This window comes from Hypanus sabinus, chromosome 6 (genome assembly GCF_030144855.1).
Source record: "Hypanus sabinus isolate sHypSab1 chromosome 6, sHypSab1.hap1, whole genome shotgun sequence".
Classification (NCBI taxonomy): Eukaryota; Metazoa; Chordata; class Chondrichthyes; order Myliobatiformes; family Dasyatidae; genus Hypanus; species Hypanus sabinus.
In genome coordinates this window covers 175,646,452-175,667,925 of record NC_082711.1, presented here as the reverse complement: position 1 = coordinate 175,667,925, position 21,474 = coordinate 175,646,452, and the positions used below count along the sequence as shown (strand labels likewise).

The following is a 21,474-nucleotide window of genomic DNA, read 5'->3' as shown; positions in this document are numbered from 1 at the left end:
AAGTGCCACACCATGAAGCTGCTTAGCAAGATAACAGCCCATGGAATTACAGGGAAGTTACTAGCACGGCTGGTCGGCAGAAAACAGAGTGGGAATACAGGGTTCCTATTCTGGCCGGCTGCTGGTTACCAGTGGAGTTCCACAGGGGTTGGTGTCGGGACCGCTGCTTTTTATGATGTATGTCAATGATTTGGACTACGGTATTAATGGATTTGTGGCTACATTTGCCGATGATACAAAGTTAGGCGGAGGAGCAGGTAGTGTTGAGGAAACAGAGAACCCTGCAGAGAGACTTAGATAGTTTAGGGCAGGGGTCGGCAACGTTTACCACTGAAAGAGCCAATATGGACCCATTTCCCACAGAAAAGAAAACATTGGGAGCCACAAAACCCATTTGACGTTTAAAATGAAATAACACTGCATACAACGGGTTTTTTTTTGCCTTTATGCTATGTATAAACAAACTATAATGTGTTGCATTTATGAAATTGATGAACTCCTGCAGAGAAAACGAAATTACATTTCTGCATGCAACAAAAACATTTTGAACTCCGAAAAAAAAGACATTGGGTTGAAGGTTACTCCATAGTTAGCCTACCTTGGATCGAAGAATTAAAAGAAAGCGCGCACTGGCGGGTGTCAGGCATTGGCAGTGGTGATGTATATTAATAGCGATAAAAAAACACGTTGTAGCGGTGTGCTACACGCAGCGCTAAAATAACGACACTGCAGTCAAAGATAACTTTATTTGAACTAAACAGCCTTGCTTTAAAGCCTCCCTCAACCCGTCCCCGTGGGCGCGGATGCTCCAAAAGATACGTACTCACAAACCCCCATAGGCTATCTCCCTTAGCCGGAATGGTGGCTAATTGTGAGCCTGTTCGGATGTGCCAGGAAATGGGGTCTCCACAACGTTTTATTTAGATTGTACAAGATCACCATAATCTTCAAATTTCGAATTACATTTCAAAAACTAACAAACCACGGGGAGCCGCAGCACAGAGATGAAAGATCCGCATGCGGCTCCGGAGCCGTGGGTTGCCGACCCCTGGTTTAGGGGAACGGGCAAAGAAGTGGCAAATGAAATACAATGTTCAACGGTGTATGGTCATGCATTTTGGTGGAAGAAATAAACGGGCAGACTATTATTTAGATGGGGAGAGAATTCAAAATGCAGAGATGCAAATGGACTTGGGAGTCCTTGTGCAGGATATCCTAAAGGTTAACCTCCAGGTTGAGTCGGTTGTGAAGAAGGCGAATGCAATGTTGGCATTCATTTCTAGACTAGGAATGTGATGTTGAGGCTCTATAAGGCACTCATGAGACCACACTTGGAGTATTGTGTGCAGCTTTGGGCTCCTTATTTCAGAAAGGATATACTGACATTGGAGAGGGTTTAGAGAAGATTCACAAGAGTGATTCCAAGAATGAAAGGGTTACCATATGAGGAACGCCTGGCAGCTCTTGGGCTATATTCCCTGGAGTTCAGGAGAATGAGGGGCGGGTGATCTCATAGAAACTTTCCAAATGTTAAAAGGCCTGAACAGATTAGATATGGCAAAGTTATTTCCCATGGTAGGGGATTCTAGGACAAGAGGGCATGACTTCAGTATTGAAGGATGTCCTTTTAGAACTGAGATGTGGACAAATTACCTTATGGTAAATCTGTGGAATTTGTTGCCATGAGCGGCTGTAGAGGCCAAGTCATTGGGTGTACTTAAGGTAGAGATAGATAGGTTCTTGATTATCCAGAGTATCAAAGGGTATGGGGTAAAAGCAGGGGAGTGTGGATGACTAAGAATGGATCAGCCCATGATTGAATGGCAGGGCAGACTCGATGGGCCAAATGGCCTACTTCTGCTCCTATATCTAATGGTCTTATCACAGTTCTTCCACAAGGCATGTTTACAGACAGTAGCAAATAGGCCTCAGGCAGAGAAACACAAGGCCTTGTCCCCAGAAGGCCCTGACAGACTTTGCCAGGATACTACTCTGTTTTAAATAGCTCTGATATTCAATCACATTTAAAACCAAAATATTTGGGAATATTTTAGCTAAATATTAGTTCAAGAATAAATTATCAAATTACATATATGTCACAATATACTACCCCAAGATTAATTTTCTTAGACATTCACAGTTGACAAATACAATAGAATGAATGAAAAACTACACCAAGACCAATAAGCAATGTGCAAAAGTCAAACTGTGCAAATATAACAAATAAATAGATAACATTGAGAACATTAGTTGAACTGCTCCTTAATTTAAAAGATGTACAGTAAAATAAGGAAAAGCGAAAACACAGCCCTGGAAATTAGCAAGTCCAACAGTAGAGTGCAAGGTCAGATGTGTCAGCAGCTGACATTCAATGCATTTTCAATTTCTGCACTCCAGCTCAGAGACACAAAAGTAGAAGACACGTTGAATATCAGAGACCAGTTTAGCAATAATTCACTATGGAACCGTGAACCACAACAAAGCATAATCAGCCCCAATGGAACATATGGGCAATAATCTACTTATTACTATAACCCCCTGGAAAGCACTTTAAACTTCTGGGCCTAGGAACTTGGAATATTGAAAAGTTCAACTTTAATTAGCAAATATTAAAGTGAGTAATTTAACAGGTAATGTTACATTTGTGAACAGGTCCTTTCTTTCACCATTGAAAATGAATAAGAAAGAAAAAAAGGTGCCATACAAAATGAAACTTTTCCACTTCATACAGTTACAAAGGCATGTGAATGATACAACTCCAAATTCCTACTGTGTGAAATCTCACACTCTCATACCTGAATAAGATACCAGAAATGAAGTGAGCTTGCTATACTATCACTCAACATCTATTCTCTCTATTTCTTTTCTTACAAGAGTGGTGCTCTCCTTCGATGATCTCATGATATGTGACACAAAGCATCTGTTTATGCACTCTCTGTAACCAGCAGGTGAACTCAATTCAATATTTATCACTGGCACTCACTGATAGTAGCTAACTTAGCAAGCATTTTAATTAAGCTGGAGCTTTTTTCAAAGAGCCCATTCAAAATGTCAATCAACAGGCAAAGGATCAAATGTGGTGTCAGGTGAGAGAGTGTAATACAAATCCGTAACTTTCTTCATCCTATTACTGTAAATTACTCTCAGACACTGCTACGACTTCCATTGTAACAGACTGCCAGTCTCCAGAAATTTGTAATTGAAGTCGTTCTTAATCTATTATGAACAGTGTAAGGAAACCTCTAAGCAATACAGCATTGTGTGAAAGACTGCCACATGGACTGGATTCTTTTCACTGTACTGCTGGATGTACTAAGTACTTTTACAGTTTTCAGAACATGCGGTTCTTCTCTCAAAAGTGCACGATTGTGCATCACAAACAAAACAAAGCCTACTCTAACAAAATTGCTGTTTCTCAAATGGAACCCTAACCTTAACCAAACAAAAATAATCAAATTTTCTTCATCCCATAGTCTCCAAATCCCTTACCAAATGCCTCTAATCACAACCTTCTTTGAAATAGTTAAGAATGGCTTCTTACCATAATACATATTTACTGAATGGGACTACTTTTTTCTGAGCATTATTATTGGACATTTGATAATTTGCTTATGTGGAAAGTCAAACCAAATTTATTGGAGACAGTTTAATACCACTATATATGCAATGAGACAGCCAAGTGCATCAGCTACGTATAAGTATCTTTTATAAGTATACTTTTACTAGTAGACCAGCAAATATACAAAAACTTGCGTATGCCGCTGAGAGACCTATAGCGTGTAGACTAGCTTCAATCACTGTAAACTCTATAGATCAGGGGTTCCCAACCTTTTTTATGGCATGGCCAATTCCATTAAGCAAAGGGTAGGTCCATGGACCCCAGGATGGGAACCCCTGCTGCAAATAGATTTTGTGGTATATTTACTGTATTTTAAGAATCAACCATCATGAATTAAAATTTACATCTTACCCTGAGAATGTGATTAGTTTTTTTTTACATTTTAAAATGTACATACATAGTGCTATTAATATATTACTATAATGCATTCTGCTTTCACTGTCTTCCTGCATGAAGTAGGGTCGTAATCCAACAATAAATTTCCTCTGCTAGATGACAATGAGTGGTGTTAGGTGGTAGCTATTAACTTGGTCCAGTAGGATAATTTTTTCAGCTAGTGTCAAATCTTTTCATGGCTCTTTGGAAAGAGTCTGAAATGTTTTAAGTCAAAATAAAAAACAAAATTATCAAAAATCATTGCTGTTTGAATCAGCATCCAACTGTCCAAACTGATTATATAACACAAGCACACACAACTGACGTTATGTGAAAATATTCGCTTCAAACACAGTGAAGTATCTAACAGCTACACAAGTGCAAATGATTGACACTACTTAGAAACAGTATGGTAACAGTCTCCTGTCCCAATTAAGCAGTGTGGTGTCCCGAATAAACAAAGGGAATCCCAGCTACTTTCCTGGTTCATTTTTATTCTTTAAGAGTTGTCCCAAATTAGCGGCTGCTCCAACTAACTGATGACCCAGTTAACCAGAATCCACTGTATCTTGCTGAAATACATTTCCAGAAGGGTCTGTTTCAGCATCAGTAAATTAGCAAATAGGTTCAGGCTTTATAGTGTTCCAACCATAACACTTTGTGAAACTGTTAAACTTATCTACACAAGTATCACACATCATTATCCTCTGCCAACAGTAATAAATTCATACATGTTCAAAAGTTTAGACAACCACTGATATCCAGTAATCACAAATTATATTAATCCCGGCCATTGAGAAAACTAAGCCTTAATTCTTCCTGGTCTCATTTTGACACAGAGAAGCACGGTGTGGATAAAGCACTACAGCCAACTATGTCTGTGCTAACCATCAACCATTCGTTTACGCTAATCCAACATTAGTCTCATTTTCCCATCAATTCCTCACAGATATTACCACTCACTAAGGGCATTTTACTGTGGGATCTTTCTGTGCTTAGTGGTACAGAAGTTGGGGAGATAAGGGGGCATAATTCTAAGGTTAGTGGAGGGAAGTTAAGAGGGATGTCAGAGTTGTTTTCTTTTGTACAGAGAGTGGTGGATGTCTGGGGCGTACTGCCAGGGTGGTGACAGAGGCATATATTCGGGACATTTAAGACAGGGTGAAAGTAAAACAGAGGGCTATGGGAGAAGAAAGGGTTAGAGTAGGTCAACACCGTGAACTGAAGGGGCAATACTGCTCCATGTTTAAAACAGGCTTGACCTGATGAGCCCATTTCACTTTACAACAAGATCATGAACTAGCAGCTAAGAGGTTATTGTAGATGGGAGAAAAATAGTAGAGATCCAAAAATCATTCTCTTAATGGGTGCTGAGAGCCTTCAACATATTTAAAACACAAAGTGCAATAAATTACAGGGTTGAAGACTGAGCGCTGGATATCAGAATAGCCAACTCTTTGCCAGTCCACACCACCATGGGCGCAATGTACTAAATAATACAAGGATTAGAAACAAGTTTATCATCACATTTTCACCTAGAGAGTGATATTGGTCTGGAATTCCTGTCCAAACGGACAAGGCAAAAAAATAACAAATGTCTTTAATCTATCAATCAGTGGAAAGGCCAGTGAATTAGAGATTGAATTCAAAACAAAATTAGAAAAGAAATGGACAAGAAAGCAATGATTAAGAGAAAAAAGGAAAATTTTCAAGATAAATGTTTTAAAATAACAATTTTCAATGATTAATAATCTTTCAAAGATTAATTTTCATTATTAAGAAGGCTCACATGGTTATCATGCAACACATTATGAAAGAAACCAAGATTAATCTAATCCATCTTCAATTAAATATTCATTTTAACTAGCTGTGTCATCTCAGAGAAGCTCTGACTTTGAGACAAGATTCACCATCATCTAAGTACAGGCACTTCATATTTTTTCAGTGCATTTGGATAGAAAAGCAAACGTCAGTCAGTTCCCTTCAAATATCAAACATTGAACATCTACATCTAACTGCACACTTGCTATCAAATGCAACAACCAAATAGCTCCCATTTGTTATATCCTGTATAAATAATGATGAACAAAACCTATACCATTATTTTGGTGATAAATTACACACCATTTCTTGATGTGCATGATCTATATTTAAACTTTTCACATATCCCTCAGTAAATTTCTATAAATGTTCTCTCTTAACATCAGCAAATCTTAGACTGCATTTAAAGAAAAATATTTCTCATATATTGTCCTCTTTTTTATGTGTAGTTTTCTCTTTGCTGCCTATTTTCCTTTTTATTCTTTATTTTATATATTTTCTTTCCTTTCCAATTCCTCTCTTCCCTCATTAAACCTTCTGCAATGATACCCAAATGTTGTAGTTTCATACTACATACTATGGCATGGCTGGGTAGAATTAAAGTTTGATGCGTGGTCGTTCCCAACTCAAACACAAGGCTGCTAAATTAATATACAGGCTGCTAATATTTACTGCAGATTATTGTTCAATATTATAAATTGATAATCATTTGTTAAATTGATTCTCATAACATACAACTGACAACACCAAACTACATTCAACAAAACACATTCAGTCAAAGTGTACCGTGATTTATTTTAAAATGTGTGTCATGTGTGAATATGCATTTGTTAAGAAAAGAAAACACACACAATTGAAGACAATGGTTAAAAATTAGGAAGCATTACTGACAAGGCAAATTAAAAACTGTTTAAAGTTTGCTTTAATCCACCATGCTGCATGGGTAACAAAGTCAAATCTTTATTCAACCAAAGTAAATGGAAACATTTTATAGAACTATTTTAGTAATAATCTTAAAAAATTCTAATACTTTATACACAACCTTTCCAAACTTAAGCCACCTGCATTTCACATTTCCAAACAGTAACTTACTTTGCAAAGTCTGAATTTACACTGGGCCAAAAATGCATTTTCCCCCCCTAAATTCAGGGATCCTTATACCTCTAGGCGCTAGCATTCTTTCTAGAGTTTATCTCCAGAAATATGAGGTGCTTGATAAGTACCACATTACCCTTTCATGAAAACAGTTCGTGTGGTTATTGCTAAACATTTAATATTTCATAAGTTAAACTTGTCTTAACAAGTCTCCAAGTTATTTTGTCAACATACCCTTATTAGTATCAACTTGTATGACCAATATTAATTGCATATTAATGTTTTAGTGTGCTCCTATTTCAAGTGGGGACTGAGAAGAGCTTGAGTTTCTGATCCTTAATATTTTCTTTAGCAATGATATATGAATCCAGCATTGCAAATGAGAAACAGCTGTTTCTAGGTTAACTGCATATATATTTTACAAGAACAACACAAACATAATTTTAACCCACTCATACTCTAAGCAGCAGAAAATTGGAATGCTAAAACTTCCAGATAAATTTCTGGCAGACTCTTAGAAGTTACACTAATTTTCAAAACTGAATGCACATCTGCAGTTTACCTTCATAGCATGCACACATTAAATCCTTAAATCTACCGACCAAGAGTGCATAAACCAAACTCTGCCAACACTAAGAAATTAGCCAATCATCCTTTGTTCTTTTAAAACTTATCATAGTCAAAGTGTTTAGTGTTTAATCAATATTGCTCTTTTGATCAAGATTGGCCAAAATTCTTTTCTTACATTTCTTAATTTTAGATGTACAAGAACTGTGTGTGTATATGTATGTATACATATGTATGTACACACACACATAGTTTTTATTTGGGAATCAGCGAGAAAGGTGGGATAGAAATCAGCAGTTTAAAATTAACATATAAAAGGTGTGGAAAAAGATTAGGAATGATTTATTAATGCACTATACAGTCAGCGTATACAATGTTTTGCCACAATGAAGATTTAGTGCCAAAAAATGTCTGAAGCTAAACTGGATACATAATTGGTAAAAAAAAAAATGGGGAAGCAAGAATGCATTTGGACAAAAAAAAAGTAGCTGCTTCAAACAAAACAAGGCAAAATAATTCCTTCTATACTGTCAACTCACAATTCAGAAAAGGATGTTCTCAGGAAGGAAAAGGGATGATTTGGTCTTTCTCCTTTGTTTTCTTGGTCCATAGGTTTTAACATGATTACTTTAGCAGAATATCAGAGCATCAGCAGTTGAACTCCAAGTATAACTAGGCTTGCTACTACAGAACAACAACATCCCCTACTGTTCACACAACTGAACAACAGAGCATTTTTCTAAACCCATATATAGAATTTGAACATTTTTTTCCCCAAGCGACAGTGCTAATTTCTGCATTTTGAACCATTTTGATATTGCTAAATAATCAATAACATGTCAACCTTTGTGGTTGATATTTACGAGGGGTGATTGATAAGTTCATGGCCTAAGGTAGAAGAAATCAATTTTAGAAAACCTAGCACATTTATTTTTCAACATAGTCCCCTCCTACATTTACACGCTTAGTCCAGCGGTCATGGAGCATACGGATCTTGGATCTCCAGGAAGTGTCCAAAGCAGGGGAGATTGATAAGTTCGCGGCCTAAGGTAGAAGGAGATGAGTTATTAACTTCAAACTTTCTATATAATCACTTAAAGAGTTAACCTGCAATGTGCATGTAACGAGAGCTATATAACTCATCTCCTTCTACCTTTGGCCATGACCACCCATCTGTGGACACTTTCTGGAGGTCCAAGATCCGTATGCTCCACGACCGCTGGACTAAGTGTATAAATGTAGGAGGGGTCTATGTTGAAAAATAAATGTGCAGTTTTCTAAAATTGACTCCTTCTACCTTAGGCCACGAACATATCAACCACCCCTCGTATTGTGGAATTAAAATCATTTACATACCATTAGTGAATACACTTTCAAAACTGTGAATTGATAGTAATGGTTTGAGATATTATTGGCAACCACAAAATTCAGTGGGCTGTATTGTGCTGCTGATTAACTGGTAGCCCCACAGAGAACTGCTAGCAGTACAAGGGCAAGCTCATTCCAAACCTCCATGCCTGTGTACTCAACATGGAAGACCAGAATAAGCTGGAGGTCAGATGCCAAAACATCAGATCTTCCTTTCCACTGCTGAATTCAGCACACAGTAAGATAGAGCTCAGAAAAGCCAAACTCTGGGTCCAGATGTACACATCTGGCCTGCATGCTCCAGAACGATTACAGCTAACATACGTAGTGCATTTCATTGGGTTCAGCAACCTGGTTTGAAAAGGCAAGCACAGACAAATTTCCACAAAGCACTCCACTCCAAACTCATTTAATTAACTTTTAATACCTTATTCAGTTCTTAAGTAAATCTCAAAGTTTAAATAGATTTATTATTGAAGTATGTAGATGTCACCATATACTAGAGTCACTTTCTTGCAGGATTTCATAGGAGATACAAAGCAACAGAAAAGAATCACTGAAAAATTACTCACAAAGAAGGACAAACAACCCACATGCACAAGACAAACTATGAAAATACAAAAATTATGATAATTAATTCCATTTAGAATAACAAAGCAAAACCCAATAGCATGAATAACAACAATGCTTCCCAGCTGCACCTGATGACCCTGTGACCTGTCTCAGAGGCTGATATTAGGCTGCCTTTAAAGAGAGTGAACTCTAGCAAGACGAAGGCCCCAATGGAGTACCGGGTAAGGCTCTGAAAAACATGTGCCAACCAAGGATGTTTTCAACCTGTCACTGCTATAGGCAGAAGTTTCCACTTGCTTCAAAGAGGTAACAATTATACCAGTGCCTAAGAAGAATAAAGTTAACAGCCTTAATGACCATCACCCAGTAGCACTCACATCGACAATGATAAAATGCTTTGAGAGGTTGGTCATGACTAGACTAAACTCCTGCCTCAGCAAAGACCAGGACCCATTGCAATCTGCCTATCACCACAATAGGTCAACGGCAGACGCAATCTCAATGGCTCTTCACACGGCTTTAGACCATCTAGACAACACAATCACCCATGTCGGGATACGGTTTATCAACTATAGCTCAGCATTTAATACCATCATTCCCCACAATCCTGATTAAGAAATTCAGAACCTGGGCCTCTGTTCCTCCCTCTATAATTGGATCCTCGACTTCTTAACTGGAAGACCACAATCTGTGTGGACTGGTGATAACATCTCCTCGCTGACAATTAACACTGGTGCACCTCAGGGGTGTGTGCTTAGCCCACTGTTCTATTCTCTCTATACCCATGACTGTGTGGGTAAGCATAGCTCAAACACCATCTAAAAATTTGCTGATGATATGACCAATGTTGGTAGAATCTGAGGTGGTGACGAGAAGGCATACAGAAGTGAGATATGCCAATTAGTGGAGTGGTGTCATAGCAACAACCTGGCACTCAACATCAGTAAGACAAAAGAGCTGATTGTGGACTTCAGGAAGGGCAAGATGAAGGAATACATACCAATCCTCAGAGGGATCACAAGTGGAGAGAGTGAGCAGCTTCAAGTTCCTATGTGTCAAGATCTCTGAGGATCTAACCTGGTCCCAACACATCGATGCAGTTATAAAGAAGGCAAGACAGCAACTATACTTCATTAGGAGTTTGAAGAAATTTGGTATGTCAACAAGTACACTCAAAAACTTCTATAGATGTGCCATGGAGAGCATTCTGACAGACTGCATCACTGTCTGCTACGGGGTGCTACTGCACAGGACCGATAGAAGCTCAAAGGCTTGTAAATTTAGTCAGCTACATCTTGGGTACTAGCCTACAGCCATCTTGGACCCCACCATGCCACTGGATCCAGGAGGAAATGTCAAGAGGGTGGGTCTAGACCTGTGCAACCCCCTACCTACCTAAAATCCATTCACGCACACGCTGTTCCTTTCTTAACTGACTAAAAGGAACCATCATCATCCTATGGGACAGATAGAGACTAGCCTACAATGTACCCAGGACATCCTCAGGGAGCGGAGTCTCAGAAAGGCAGTGTCCATTATTAAGGACCTCCAGCACCCAGGGTGTGGCTTTTTCCTCACTGGTACCATCAGGTAGAAGGTACAGAAGCCTGAAGGCACACACTCAGCAATTCAGGAACAGCTTCTTCCCCTCTGCCATCCGATTCCTAAAATAGACATTGAACCCTTGGACACTACCTCACTTTTTTTTAAATATACAGTATTTCTGGTTTTTTTAAAACACAATTTTTAATCTATTCAATATACGTATAGTTATTGATTTATTTACATTCTTCTATATTATGTATCGCATTGAACTGCTGCTGCTGCTAACAGACTTCACCATTCTCGCCGGCGATAATAAACCTGATTCTGATTCTGAGTCCTTCATTCTTTAAATTTTGAGTATTTTTTTCATTAATTACATCTACTTCAAATATTTTTTGTTATCACTGATCATCAAAAACACTTAGAAGCTGTTAAAATAGCCTTTGATAGCAGCAAGCATTCAAAAGGACAAAAGCACAGACCAGGAGGCCAGGCCTCAGGATCACCCGCTCACATTCCACTCCACTTCTTAGGATGGTCACATCAGCAAGACCATGAAAACATTTGGACCAGCACGGCTGAAAAAGCACAGCCACGAGTATAGCACAGACAGTAAGTGCAAGGAGCACATCAGATCAAATGCATTCCATCTTTGTGCTTCTAAGTTTGTTCATGTTGAAAGAATCCATTACTGTTACTGAAGTACACCTGTATGATATCAAAATAAGATGGAAAAACCAACTTGCAACTTGTGAAGTAATTATATTAGGTTTACTCATAAACAAAAGCCACAAACAAAAACAAATTTTTAAACCATCTCTAAATACTTTAAATAGATTCTTAATTAAAAAGTTTTAAGGAAAATCACTGTCTTCTACTGCTCAAGTATTTTGTAGAAATCCAGGAAAATGGATTTAGATGAGAAGTCAGCCACGATTTCAAAGTACATCAAGACGGCCAAATACTCCTGAACCTAATCTCCGTCAATGTTAATCCTCACTACAACACTCTATAAACTGAGCAAGCAAATAAATCCCATTAAACTGCAGAATTCTATTATGAAATATTTAGTTTGTGTAAAATATATTCATTTACAAAATAATACAGTATTTACACCTTTACCCTTACTGACAGCATGCCAATTAGAAAATCATCATGAATTCTCAAACAGGAAGTTACAATCTGCAAGTTTAAAATTCATCTTTTCAACCTCTATCATCAAGAAAGGTAAGGGCAACTGACAGATGGGATCATTACCAACTGCAGATCCCCTTCTACATCAGCAAAAGGCTAACTTGGACCAACTTGTTCCTTTATTGACATTGGTCTAAATCCTGAAAATAAATCCATCACTGAAGGATTACAGAGGCTCACCACCACTTTTTTGTGAACAACCATGGAGAACAAAAAAAAACAGAATATGCTAGAAGCATCATCAGGTCAATCAACATCAGTGTGAAAAGTAAACACATTCAGGAAAGTGAGAAAACTAATGCAAGAGAGGTGGGAAAAAAGGGAATGTGAAGAGTTCTTGACACCTCATTGTTTCTCTTCCCATTGATGCTGTTTGACCTGCTGAATGTTTCTAGCATTTTCTGTTAACATTTTAGATTCTCAGCACATGCTAGTTTTGCCCAATTCAAAACCAGTTAATTAGATTTATAACATGATTAAAAGATAATTTTAAAATTGAGCATTTCACTAGTACATTAATTTTCTAATATTTAAAGCAACAGAAACCTCAAAAAATTACTGCATACAACATACTTGTGGAGAATGTAAAACATGTGGCTCCTCAGAATTTACATTCATCTTGCATGATCCAGTATCCCCTTGATCCAAAGTCATATCATCGCAATCAATATAACATACTCCTTTCTCAAAGCACCTCCGCTTTTGAATCTGCAAAATTATATATAAAAAAGAGAGACCGTTTGGTACCAGCTTCAACATACTTCATTTTATAACAACAGGAGTGGAAAGAGCGTTAATTGCTGAAAACATTTTACCGATATATTTTTTTAGAAAAATGTATGCTTAAAACTGAAATGCAAACCAGTGATTAAATCTCAAACATTCTCATTTTCCAGTAGTTTTGTTTTCAGTATAACATAAAAGATCTTACACAGTTCAGAAGTAAGCAACTTGAAAACGCTATGAAAATTCAGTAAACAGACATTTTCTACTAAGTGAAAAAGCAAATTTAAAACATTGTAGAATTTTATAATTAGAAAAGACTTTGTTCGTAGTGCATGAGTTTGGCAGTTCAACACCAACCTCAGCTCAATTTAAAAACCCTCATCCAGGTGTCTATTATATTTATATCTAGACTTGATATTACTCCATTCAAGTATTCTCTGTTCAGGTTTACTCTCCATAAGCATTCTATAACGCTGCCTCCATTTCTCAACTCTCATCATGTTCCATTCAATTTTTTCCCCAATTTCTGCTAACGCTAGTCATGGTAAATCATGCCTCCATGTTTTAAAATTCTCCCATTGTTTTCAAGTCCCTACTCTTCTTAACTCTAATCTCCTCCAACTCTGTATCCTCCCAAAATCTCTACCTTCCCTAATCTTGCACTCTTGAAAATTCCCAAAGACAATCACTATGTTCTGAATATTCAAGTTGTGAATTCCCTCACAATATCTTCTCTTTCCTCCTTTTAAGACATCATTAATCATCTCCCCTAATATATGTTCAGTTGGGTTGGTGCCAATTCTTTGATTAAAAATACTCCAGAGAAGTAAGCCAAGACTTCTTGCAATCCCAACTCAACCTATTAAAAGCTGATTGAACTGCTGGATTACAGTTCCACCTTTCAGTTAAAAACCAATAACATTATCTAAAACTTTTCTGTGTCTGTTGATATCACTAATTTGGCCAAAAGGAGCAAAGATGTTTGGTTATACAAGTTGCAATACAAGCGACTGAATGACTTCTGAGGTTGTACTAAATGAATTTCTTTTACTTGAAAATGTAATCATCTACTTTAACCTACTGACTGGCTTTCTCAGCTTATTCTCACAAGATCAAAATGACAGAACCTTTAAACTCTAAAAGCCACTCTTATTTCTAAACCAGCATCATGCTAAATATTCTCAAAAATTTGTTATTTTCTGATTATCATATATTCCAAGAATTCTGTTCCATTACATAGTAGGAATAGAAGCCAGAATGGATCCATCACTTCAATTTAATCAGTGGAAAGCTAGCAATTTACTAAGTCATACAAATAATAGTAAGAGAACAAAAAAGGATAATACCTTTGGATCATTTACAGGCATACGCATCCGCTTTTTCTCTGACTGAAAATCATCATCACTCTTATTTAAAGCTGCTTTCATCATGTTGTGCAGTTTGGAGGACAATGTATTCCTTGGACTATATGCAGCATCTGGAAAAACAGAAAAAAAACATTGATTATTTATATGCATTACATTACATTTACAGTTTGATTACCTATACATTAATAAAACATGAACAAGATGGTATAGAATTTGTTGATTAACGACTTTAAAATACCAAGCTTACAAGCAGTTGTACGTCACAATGATCTGAGAGGATGTGGCCCACAACAGACAAGCTATTACAAAAGAAATAGAATAAGCAACTGAACTGCATTACAAAACCTTGGTGAACTGAGTGAAATATATAAAATCAACACTTGTGTGGGAAATAATTTTCAATATCAGTGAGAATCATATTCAAATAAGAATAACTGTCACTAGTAAAAATTAGTTAGTATATCAAAATTCATATTCATCAATTTGCTTACTGAAGAATGTTGTTCAAACAAGAATTCCACTTAAAATATTTATATTTTCCTATATGCTCGGCAATAAACACTGATATAATTTTAAGGTATTAACAAGTCTGTTGTGGCTTCCTACAACAGTGCTTCTTCATCCATTACCAAACTTCAACAGGGTAAAATAGAGTCTCCCAACTCAAGGTATAGTAGCAAAGTACACAAATGAAGGCTGGTGCTGTTCATCTTATTTCATTTCTGTGGTCTGGTACTACTAAATCCTATTATTTAGTCTCTGTTTACTCTGCCTGTGCTTGAAACCAAATGCATTTTATGGGCCTTGATCACTTTATCCCAACTCATCAAAATCTGTATCAGCTCCTAAACAACTGCTTCTGTTGGCAACTTAGACCCCACAGTAATTTCTTCCTTACCAAAATAAAAAAACAAATATACTAAACCAGCTCATCACTGTATCTCAGCAAAAGCAACATGAGGAAGACAGAAAAGGGTGACAGATGAAGTTGTATGAGGGAGTAACAGTTAGCAAAGACACAAACTGGAGTCAGAGTGAAAGAAAATACCATAACATTTCTTGTATTTATGAACATTGTAAAAGCAGTCACTGACATCTCTGCAAATTTACAAGTGACACCACTGTAGTGGGCTGAATCTCAAAATGATCAGTCAGAGAACAGGAAGGAGATAGAGAGCCTAGTGATGTGGTATCATAGTAACAATCTTTCCCCCCCCCCCCCCCCCCGCACCCAAAAAGACCAAGGTAACACGTCTGAATGACTGGCGTCCTATCACACTCACCGCAATAATAAGCAAATGCTTTGAGAGGCTGGTCAAGGACTACATCTGCAGCATGCTACCAACCACACTGGACACCCGACAATTCACTACCAACACAACCAATCGACAGATGTTGCAATAGCCACAGCTCTACACATCATCCTTACACACCTGGAGTGGAGGAATGCTAATGTGAGAATGCTGTTCTTGGACTACAGTACAGCACTCAACACCATAATTTCCTCCAGGCTTGACAAGAAGCTCAGAGACCTCAGCCTTCACCCTGCCTTGTGCAGCTGGATCCTGGACTTCCTGTCAGATCTCTGGCAGGTGGTAAGAGTGGGTTCCCTCACCTCTGCCCTTCAACACAGAAGCCTCCCGGGGCTGTGTCCTAAGCCCCTCCTTTACTCTCTGTACACCCATGAATGTGTCGCCACCCACAGCACCAATCTGCTAATTAACTTTGCATTTTGATACTACATTGATTGGCCTTATCTCAAATAATAATGAGGCAGCCAACAGAAGAAGTCATCACTCTGACACAGGGGTGTTAAGAAAACTACCTCTCCCTAATGTTACCAAAACAAATGAGCTGGTTGTGGTCTACAGGAGGTACAGAGGCAGGCTCGCCCTTATTGTCATCAATGGATCTGGGGTTGAGAGGGTGAATAGCTTCAAGTTCCTCGGTTTACACATCACCAAGGACCTCACTTGATCTGTACATACCAGCTGTGTGATGAAAAAAGCACAGCTGTGCCTCATTCACCTCAGACAGTTGAAGAAATTCAGCATGAGTCCCCAAATCCCAAGCAACTTCTACAGGGGCACAACCGACAGCATCCTGACTAGCTGTATCACTGCCTGGTAAGGAACTGTACTTCCCTCAGTTGCAGGTGTGGACAGCCCAGTGCATCTGTGGATGTAAACTTCCCACTATTCAGGACATTTACAGCAACAGGTGTGTAAAAAGAGCCCAAATGATCATTGGGGATCTGAATCACCCCAACCACAAACTACTCCAGCTGCTACCATCCGGGAAACTGTACCACAGCATTAAAGACAGGACCAGCAGGCTCAGGGACATCTTCTTCCACCAGGCCATCAGACTGATTAATTTCTGCTGACACAATTGAATTTCTAAGCTATATTAACTGTTCCATTGTACATCTTACCGTACATACTATAATTTGTACATAGCACATTCAGATGGAGATGTAGTGTAAAGATATTTACTTCTCATGTATGTGAAGGATGTAAGAAATAAATTCAATTGAATTCAAGTCTGAACAAAAAAGTGGCCACTGACTTCAGAAAGGGATACAATGAGCACATTTAATTGAATGGTGCTGAGGTCAGGAGGGTTGACAACTTCAAGTTCTTAAGAGGGAACTTGACTTGCTCCAACTGGTGCCTCTTCTTTCTCAGAAAGCTGAAGGAATTTGCCATGTCCCCCACCTTTTATAAAAAAAAACCAGCACATGCTTCACAGCTTGCTATAGCAACTGCTCTATCCAAGACAGCCATAAACTGCAGAAGGTTGTGGACATAGCTCAACATATCACAAAAACCAGTCTTTCTTCCATGGCTCTGTCTACAGTTCTCACTATCATGATGAAGTAACATAATCTAAGACACCCACCCACCTTGGACATTCTCCCTTCTCCCCCCTCACATACCACTAAGTTCAAGGCTTCTAACCCACTAATGTAAGATTATTGAATGGTCCCGTTACCATAAGATGGGACTTTAAACCTCAATCTACTTTGTTGTGACCTTTGTTCTGCACGTTTACAGTATTTACAGCACTGTCTATAACTCCAACATTGTTTATTTATTTAGTGACACAGCACAGATTAGGCCCTTCTAGCCACACCGCCCAAGCAACCCCACAACTCCAATTAATCCTAAACTAACCACGGAACAATTTACAATAACGAATCAACTTACCTGGAATGATTTTGGACTGTGTGAGGAAACCAGAGCACCGGGGAGAATCTCACAAAATCCACAGGGAGGACATACAGAGAATCTTTATGGAACAGCACCGGAAATGAACTCCAAAACACCCTGAGCTGTAGTAGTGTCGCACTAACCGCTACATTCTGTTGTTGCTTTTCCCTTCAATGCACTGATGTGATGAAATTATCTGTATGGATGGCTTGCAAAACAGTTTTTCCAGTGTACTTGCACATGTGACAATAATAATCTAATATCAATATCAACTTCTAGATTTCCTCCTTTAACCATACTTGCATTGATGCCAAAAGTTGATGATAGTTTTAATTGCTCACCAATGTCAATTCCTTCCAGGTGGTATACACTTCCTATACTCAAAAGTTAAATTGATATTTCGTAATTTGTCCCCATTATCATCAATTTTATAATAACGCAAACACGAGGACATCTGCAGATGCTGGAAATTCAAGCAACACACACAAAATACTAGTGGAATGCAGCAAGCCAGGCAGCATCCATAGGAAGAAGCACTATCGACATTTCGGGCAATTTTATAATAAGGAAGATTTATCTGCTTGTCATGCTGGGGTTTCACCACCGGATGTCACTGTGGTAAAATCCAGGATAAGATTGCAATTTCTTTCGCTAATAACCCATAAATATATGAACATTTAAATAATGTTCCTCTTTCATTCTGTCAGGCCTGAAGTCACCCTTATACTACTTCATCCATTCTCCTTTAGTCAACATCTTTTTTTGCAAATTCATAATAATTTTGTGCCATTAGTTTCTTGGGAAATCACACTACGTAACATTGGCTTCATTGATGCTCAAAGATCCCTAACATTTCATTTTTGCTGCTGTGATATTATTTAATTAATTTTTGGCCAATTTGTTTATTTTTCATACTAATACCATATTTTATTCATTCCATCACCTGTCAGTTCTCTTATATGTTTTAGTCCCAATCTAACGTTAGTAGCAACATGTTAATTTCATAGCTATATCATTAACCATTCTGGACCTAACAAATAGCTCGGCCTAACCTTAATATTATTATTTAATTCCTCAAATAATATTTATTTCAATAGCTCCTTCTCACACTACCAAGTCTAGAATATTAGCACTTGTACAATCATTGGGCAACTTCTTAATTTGATTGCTTTGTACAAAACATTTACTTCACTCTTGTCATATTCCCAAATTTATCTATTGTCCTTCACCACAGAGTCAATGCAGACTGAAGTCATGAAAAGATATGTTGTCATAAAATACTTTTCATTCATTCATGTCATACCTCACCTCAATTTAACAAGCTCTCTGCTGGAGTGAAGCTGATCTACAGGACAAGTGGAAAATCTACTGAGACTTTATCACCTCTACTCCAGAACCAAGATAACAAAAAAAAAACAAAAACAACTGCAGACAACACATCACAAAACTTACATACATGCACATTGGGGAACCCTATCCTAAAGTGAATCGTGCAAAGATATGGACCCTAGTCCCTAACAGCTAGAAAACCAAGGTCCATAACCAAACCACACTCGTACAAACATCATTAAGAAACATGGAACACTTCCCACACACCAGAAGTCACCCATCAGTGATACCAAGCATCAATAATGAAACCCATCTGTATCCACTACTCAAAAGCATTTCAGGATGTATATTGTATACAATTCTCTGACATTAAATTCTACCTCTGAACCTTTGAAACAGAGAAGCCATCTGAGGAAAACAAAGCCAAGCTTGCAACCTACATTGAGGCAGTGTTCCATAGCACCATAAAGATTTCTGAGACATGGCCAACATACAACAGGCACCTCATAGCATCAGAGTAATACTACCAACTCAGCATCTGCAACGTCCTTCACTCTTTCAACATTTCCTTTCACCCAAGCTGACTGAATGGGTAGTGAGATAACAGGAAATTTGACGCAAGGAAGTCTGAAATAATTTAAGGAAAACAATAGAGCCTAAATGCTGTAGTTTTAAAGGTCTTGTAGGAACAAAAACTAAATGATTTTGTGCACACAGACTTGAAAGTAGAAAAGCACACTGAAAAAAATTAGTAATAAACCACATGGGATCCTGGAATTCATAAATAGAGCCAAAGAAAACCAGAGAGCCCATCTTGAACAGTACAAAACACTGGTTATGCCAGTAACTAGGAGTACTGTCCATTTCTGGTTGCCCACTTTAGGAAGAACATGAAGATCCTGAGGAAGGCACAGTAAAGATTTACTGGAGCCACCATAGACTTGATTAACCATACAGGGTTTCCTTTTGTGCCTTAATAATTCTATGATTTCTTTTGATTCATTTCAGTAACTCCTTCCAGAGTCACACTCCTTCTTACTCTTCAGATGTCACATGTTTAAAACTTTAAATATAGCTTCATAGTAATGCATATAATACCACTGGAGTTTGAAAATACTGTGGAAAGTGAAAAACAATACCTCATGGAATGGCTGCATTTATACTTTAATCCCAATGGAAAAGCTTCATATAAAGAACCTGTAATTTCCTGATTTCCAGTCCTTGTACCAGTCTCCAACTTATAACACGCCAAACTTTTGAACTCAGGTATCTCCTTGTGACTCTACAATTCCCACAACTCTGAAATTCTTTATTACTTTTATTCTGAACATAAGAAATTCAGCAAATGCTGGAAATCTTGAGTAACATACACAAGATTCTGCCCCCTTCCTTTCTAGTCCTGATGAAGGATTTCAGCCCGAAAAGTCAGCTGCTCATTTCCCTCCATAGATGCTGCCTGATTTGTTCCTCCAGCATTTTGTGTGTGTTATTTTTATTCCAACATCTTGAGCAATCCTTCATACTATCACTAACAGCTGAGGTAGGGAACTCCAAGCAAAATGAATCTAAAAGATGGATTTAGAAATAAATTAAATGGCTTAAGAATCTTGAGTTAGTACTAGGCCCATTTGGACAGACACCAAGCAGAAAAAAAATAATAAACATGCATTCATATAAATAGCTGTACCAGTACCTTGATTTAAACTTGAGGGTTTTTCATTTTCTGCAACAGCTGAGCTGACCTGTCCTGTCATAGCTGTTTGATCAGGAGGTATTTTCGTTCCGTGGCAGACACAGAAACAGACAAGTGGGCTTTCTTGTTTCTTGCGATCATTGAAGCAATTTCCTTTTCTAGTTTTCTCTACAAAACAAATAATTCATTACTTATGGAATCAACTGTTATCTTACAACGTTGTTACCCAATACTGGGAATGTCACAACTTTGTACAGTATGAGAAAGAAATTGAACAAAATGGTCAATTGCCATATTGCAGCTTTGTTATAAATTTAACACCATAAAGCACAGGAGCAGAATTGGGCCACGAGTCTGCTCTTGCATTCCATTCCATCATGGCTGATCCATTTTCCCCCTCAACCTCATTCTCCAGCCTTCTCTCCGTAACCTTCGATGCCCTGACTAAGAACCTATCAACCTCCACTTTAAATATAACAAATCACTTGGCCTCCACCCCATTTGTTGCAATGAATTCCAAAGATTCACCACTCACTGGCTAAAGAAAGTCCTACCTACCTCTGTTCTAAATGGAAGTCCTGAGGCTGTGCCCTCTAGTTCAATATTCACCCAAAGTAGGAAACATCCTTCCCCATATCCACTATTCAATATTCAACAGATTTCAATGAGAACTCCCCTCATTCTTCTAAATTCCAGTGAGTCAGGCCCAGAGCCATCAAACTCTCCTCACACATTAACCCTTTCAATCCTGGGATCATTCTCCTCTGGAACCTCTACAATGCCAGCACATCTTTTCGTAGATAAGGAGACCCAAAACTTCTCTGAATACTCCAAGTGAGGTCTGACCAATACCTTAAAAAGCATCAGCATACAATCCTTGCTTTTATACTCTAGTCCTCTTAAAATTAATGCTAACATTGCATTACCCTTCCTTACAACCAATTCAACCTACGTTAACCTTTAGGGAATCCTGCATGAGGGCTCCCAAGT

The 21,474-nt window shown here is 38.1% G+C and overlaps 1 protein-coding gene across 1 annotated transcript in view; it reads right to left on the bottom strand.

The window, feature by feature from the left end:
• The window catches only part of brip1 (BRCA1 interacting helicase 1), a 257,110-nt gene that overhangs the window by 229,077 nt on the left and 6,559 nt on the right, over positions 1–21,474 (bottom strand). The window contains exons 4-6 of the mRNA XM_059973652.1: positions 20,485–20,652; positions 14,230–14,360; positions 12,731–12,865 (exon numbers count right to left, since the gene is read on the bottom strand). Coding sequence (XP_059829635.1) covers positions 12,731–12,865; positions 14,230–14,360; positions 20,485–20,652 — 434 coding nt within the window. The remainder of the gene's footprint in view (positions 1–12,730; positions 12,866–14,229; positions 14,361–20,484; positions 20,653–21,474) is intronic.